This window comes from Pterocles gutturalis, unplaced genomic scaffold, assembly GCF_000699245.1.
Source record: "Pterocles gutturalis isolate BGI_N339 unplaced genomic scaffold, ASM69924v1 scaffold14325, whole genome shotgun sequence".
NCBI lineage: Eukaryota > Metazoa > Chordata > Aves > Pterocliformes > Pteroclidae > Pterocles > Pterocles gutturalis.
In genome coordinates, this window is record NW_010141024.1 from 877 (window position 1) to 5,863 (window position 4,987).

General features: G+C 57.4%; 1 protein-coding gene across 1 annotated transcript in view; it reads right to left on the reverse strand.

The window, feature by feature from the left end:
• Window positions 1-1,227: 1,227 nt before the first annotated feature.
• The window catches only part of LOC104469409 (rab11 family-interacting protein 5-like), a gene marked incomplete at its 5' end in the record, with an annotated part of 11,924 nt that continues 8,164 nt past the window's right edge, over window positions 1,228-4,987 (reverse strand). Inside the window, one exon of the mRNA XM_010083894.1 lies at window positions 1,228-1,246. Coding sequence (XP_010082196.1) covers window positions 1,228-1,246 — 19 coding nt within the window. The remainder of the gene's footprint in view (window positions 1,247-4,987) is intronic.

The window sequence follows — 4,987 nt, forward strand, 5'->3', positions numbered from 1 at the left end:
AGGTCCGTATGTCGAACGCCTCCTCCTCGCTACCAGCGCCCTGGGGCTCTGTCCCTGGCTCGGGGACCATGGGGAACCGTCGTGCTGCCACATCTGCGAGCACCCGTGGGGGCACAGCTGCCACGTTACTGCCCGGCAGGGCTTCGGAGATGGGCTCGGGAGCTAAGGTGCTTCTGGGCAACACACAAGCGGTGGTGCGAGATCCGCTCTTTGCTTCGAAGGCACTCTCGCCGAGGAAGGCTGGCCGCTGGCCGAACGCGCTCTCCTGACCCACCTGCTCCTGCTCGGCCATGCTTTGGGCACTCTCTGAGAGGTCAGGAGCGGTTTCGGTGGCTATGGTCATCCATCCGTTTGTCCCTGCACTAGAGGGTTCCTCCTCGTTACTGTCCCCTTCCTCCCTGGTGTTATTTTCAGCAGTTAGGGGTGTTGAAACCTCTTTTTCTCCTGGGTGTCCTGATGTAAACGCAACTGTCCAAACCGTAGGCATGCTGCTTTTCCTCCTCCTCCCCATCGACCCCGCCGACACGGGGCTCAGCACATCTTCTATCACCGTCGCTTCCTGAGTTGTGCTCACCAAGTTCGCCCCCACATCTAACCTGGAGAAATTAGTCCAAGACCGTAGAGCTGTGGGCATTTCGCTGCCAATTTGTGAATCAGCCTTTTCAAATACTTTTGTTTCCTTCTCGCCAGCCAGCTCGGCCGATCTTTCCGTCGGGCTGGCTGCATCGGGATCATCGATGAAAGCCATGCCCTCTGCCGTCACCGAAGCAAAGAAGTTTTCCTTCTTCAGGTCTGGTTTGAGCCTGCTGGTCGCAAAGGCATCGAAGGTGTCGTCCCACTCTGAGAGCGGAGGAGGGATGGCGGGTTTCTCATCTGGAGGAGGAAGGTCTCCTTGTGATGTGGGAGTAGTTTCTGGAACGGGAACACCAACGCTTTTGGCTGGAGACTCCCTCTCTGGGTCTTTATTTCTTAGGGAGGCAGCGGGACTGCAATCCTCAGAGGAATAAAAGTTCCCAGTGACCTCTGTTGAAGCATGCGGCCCAGACGGGAAACTAGAGAAAAAGTGAGTAGGTGAAGGAGAATTTAGTACCTGGTCAGCGAGGAGGTCCTCAAAGAAAGGATTGCTCTGCAGGGAGTTGAGGAATGGGTTGGTAGGGGACAAGCATCCGGACTGACTGTCTCCGATAGCGGGAGAGAGGTTAGCGCTCGGCATGCTAGCGAGATGGGCTACAGCGGCAGGCGGAAACTGGGCAGGGGAGCAGGGAGGAAAATGAGAAGGAGCATCTGAGCTGGTTTCTACCTGAGGAGACACTTCCAGGCTGTGGAGGGAAGACAAAACAGTCCTCCTGGTTAATGCTGTGACAGTGCTGTAAGCATACACCACACACACGACAAACGCTTCGGTTCAAAGCAAATGCAATGATCAAATACATCCTCGTCTCTCTTGGTTAGGCAGAGCAATGATTATGGAGTCAAGGCGTGGAAAGGGCATGCACGACAAAAAGCCAAGGGCAGCCCTTCCTCTAGAACAGTCCTCCAAACTTCCCCTTTCTTGCCTTTAACAAGCCCTAAGACTCAGGAGACCGAGAGGTTTTTCCCCACCTCCTGCAGCCCAAGGACTCGGCTCATTTTTTTTGTCCCAACGCCGGTGCGTACCACGGGCAGGCTGCGCACGAGGAGCCAGGCTGGGCTCTTGGATCAGGATTATTTCAGGCAGTAAGAGCACGCAGGAGTGAGCCTTTCGCAGTTCACCCCAGTGCCTCGTTACTTGTTTGGCAACACACTAGGATGCCAGCGGACACGGTGCTCCCTCTCGCACAGGAGGGACGGTAGCGTGGCTGCGGGAGGCCAGGGAACAAGAGCGAAGCAGGAGGGAGCATGTGGCCAGGACGTGGCCCTGGCTCCACTCTGGACTCTGCCCAGCCTCCCCGGACACCCTTTGTCACATCACTTCTGCCCTGAGATCCCTGAAACCCCCTGGGGGACCCCAAGATGAGGAAGGGATTCAGCACATCTCCAATTCAGACTGTCAGGCTCCTCCTGCACCCTGCCCCAAGTCAGGCGGCCAGTTGTTTGCTGCCCGTTCAAGAGGGACTACACTGACCTTTTTTTGGGATTTTATCAATCGTCCTTTGGGAACTCCTCCAGCAACGAGCATCACGGCGCCCCAGGAAGCCTCGCCAGGCCAGGGCTGCCCATCTTGGAGGTTTTCCCATCACAAAGGGTGCAGCGTGGACACCCTGCACCCCAAATGCCACGCTCCCTCCTCCTGAGTCCCCATCCCCTTGACTCACCCCTGCCAGGAGCAATCCTGTCCCCAGGGTGGGGACACCCGTCCCTGGCACACGCGGCCACGCTGCCCCGTAACCGAGCTGTCGGGATTACTTCCTTCTGCATCGGCCACGGCAGCTGAGCTTCAAAGAGACCCCGGTCTCCATTTGGGGGACATACGGACATTGATCAGCCAGCACCGGGCATATCAAATTTAACGAGTAATTAATAAAGTAATTGCTTTGCCAACATGCACGGGGTGTGCCCAGCCCCGGGGCTACATGGTGGTATGTCCCTGCCTCGCCCGAGCTGCTGGGTGGGATCAGACGCACGGGAAGGTCACGGGCAAATGGCAAAGCTGCTGCTTGGACAGCTATTTTCACCTGTGATAATAACAGAAAGCCTTAGACACGTTTTAAAGTGCAAAAATGCCATCTTGAGGCAAAAGTTAACGCTACGTGAAGGCGCAGTCGGCATCGGCTGCTTTTAAAGCAGGCAGGGTTACGCGCCCGCAGCGCCTTGGACCGCGAGCGATGCACGGCCAGGCAGGGGAGCAGCAGGACCCGCTTCTCCCCATCCTGGCAGCGTCACGGTGCCCCCCACACATCACTTTCTGAGCAGCTACCTTGGGAAGGTGCCTGTCTATGCCATCAGTGCCACCAACGTCCCCCCATCCCGGTTTTTAGGCAGATAGCACACACAGCAAGTGGCCGAGCGCGACGGGCTCAACTCCAGCACCTACCAGATACTATTGAGCAGAACTAATAATTCAGGCCCAAAAAAAAAGCCCCAAACCCTTCATTTCCACTCAGACCTGCAGCTCCCTTGGTGCTGCGGGCAGAGACAGCTCGTGGGTGCCCTCTCCTGCTGTCACAAAGCAGCGGTGGTGGCCCTGGCCGTGGTGCCCGTCCCTGTCCCCGCACAGCCCTGCTGTGCTCCACCGTGTCTCTGTGTCCTCTCCCCGCTCCGACCACCGGCGTGTAGCAGGGTGGAAAACCCTCTGCAGAAGATAACTTCCACAGAAGATAACTCTGAGCCAGCCCAGCTCTTCCCGGGTGTTTGGGGCTCTCAGGGAGCACAGAAAATCTCCCGGAGAAGTGGTGGGAGAAGGTGATGGACCTTGAGGCACAAACCACTCCCAGCAGCCGCTCTGCCGGGGAGCCAGCCTCTCTGGGGCGTGGGGTTGGGGTGCTCTGCATCCGAACCCTGCATCCAGACCACCCAAGGGCAGCCTTGCTGTTCTGTAAAACACCATCCCTGAGCAGCAGCAGCACAGCACGACAGCGTTTCCCAAGCAGACGGGCCAGCCCATCTCCCCCAACTCCCCGGCACTGCTCTTTGGGGTTTGCCATCCCAAAGGTCTCAAGACTTTGGCTCCTATTGACAGCATCCCTCAATCCTTCTGGTTTTCTGAATGCAGAAGGTGCAAACGCCTTTTTTTCCCCTCGTCACCCTCCTCCAGAAGAGGAGCACGGCTGCCCATGACCCAAGGTCCGGCTGGGTGAGTTCACAGGGTCCAGAGATGGGTTTTATCTGTGATGGAACGGGGAAAAACATGGCAAATAGCTGAGATATTGGGAAGAAATGTTTTCCTGTGCGGGGGGTGAGGCAGTGGCCCAGGGTGCCCAGAGAAGCTGTGGACACCCCATCCCTGGAGGGGTTCAAGGCCAGGCTGGATGAGGCTTTGGGCAACCTGGGCTGGTGGGAGGTGTCCCTGCCCATGGCAGGGGGTGGCACTGGGTGGGCTTGAAGGTCTCTTCCAACCCATTCTGGGATTGATTCTATGAAATCTGCCTTTCCAGCTGGAAGGGGAAGGCAGGAAGGTCCCACCTAAACCACCACCACCTCAGGGGCCCTACCTCTGCTCGCTCCTGCGATTGCTCCTTCTCGCTGGCACTCGCTTTCATGTTTTGCTCCAGACGAAGATCCTCCTTCGTGATTCTGCTCAAACATCTAGTGCTGAGTAAGAGCAAGTGGGGCCCAATCCAGCTCTGCTGGGCTCCAGCAACCAAATAGCTCCAGAGCATTAATCAGCTTCAGGCTCCTAATGAGTGCTCGCTGCTAACGACCTTCCCAGCTGCCAGGAGGCTGAGTGGTTGAAGTTCCTTCCCCGGGGGATGGCTGATGCCAGAGAAGCCCCTTGCCCAGGCAGACGGGATGGGCAGTGCCCCAAATTGCACGGCTCACCACCTCCACAGATGGAGGAACAGCTTCAAGAGCACTTCAAACCCACCCGAGATGGCCTTGTGCTCCTTCCCCAAGTCATGATGGGGCTCACGGGGTGCTGGACCCCCTGAGAAAGAGCAGCTCTGGGCCATGCAGCGAGCTGGTCCCAGCCCCAAGCGTCTGCCTGCGTGGTCTGGGCCACTGGGAATTGGGATGGGGCTTTTGGCAGCCCCCCATTGCCCCATGCTGGTCGTGACCTACACATCGGTATCGGGATGCAGGAAAACAAAGGCTGCACTTCACCTGGGGAACAAAGTGGGTGAACATGAATCTCGTCCTGGAAGGAAGCAAACCAGCAGCAACGCAGCCTCTGGTGCAGGAGGACCCAAATCCCTCCCCGGCCAGGCACTGGTCCCATATCATCCTCCCCCAGCATATGCCACCCAAGCCAAGCTAAAGGTATAAAGACAGAACTTAAATCCACCCTTTTTTCGTGGGATTCCACTTTTCCTCCTCCAAAACGCCCTACTGAAGTTTCCTTCCCACTGCC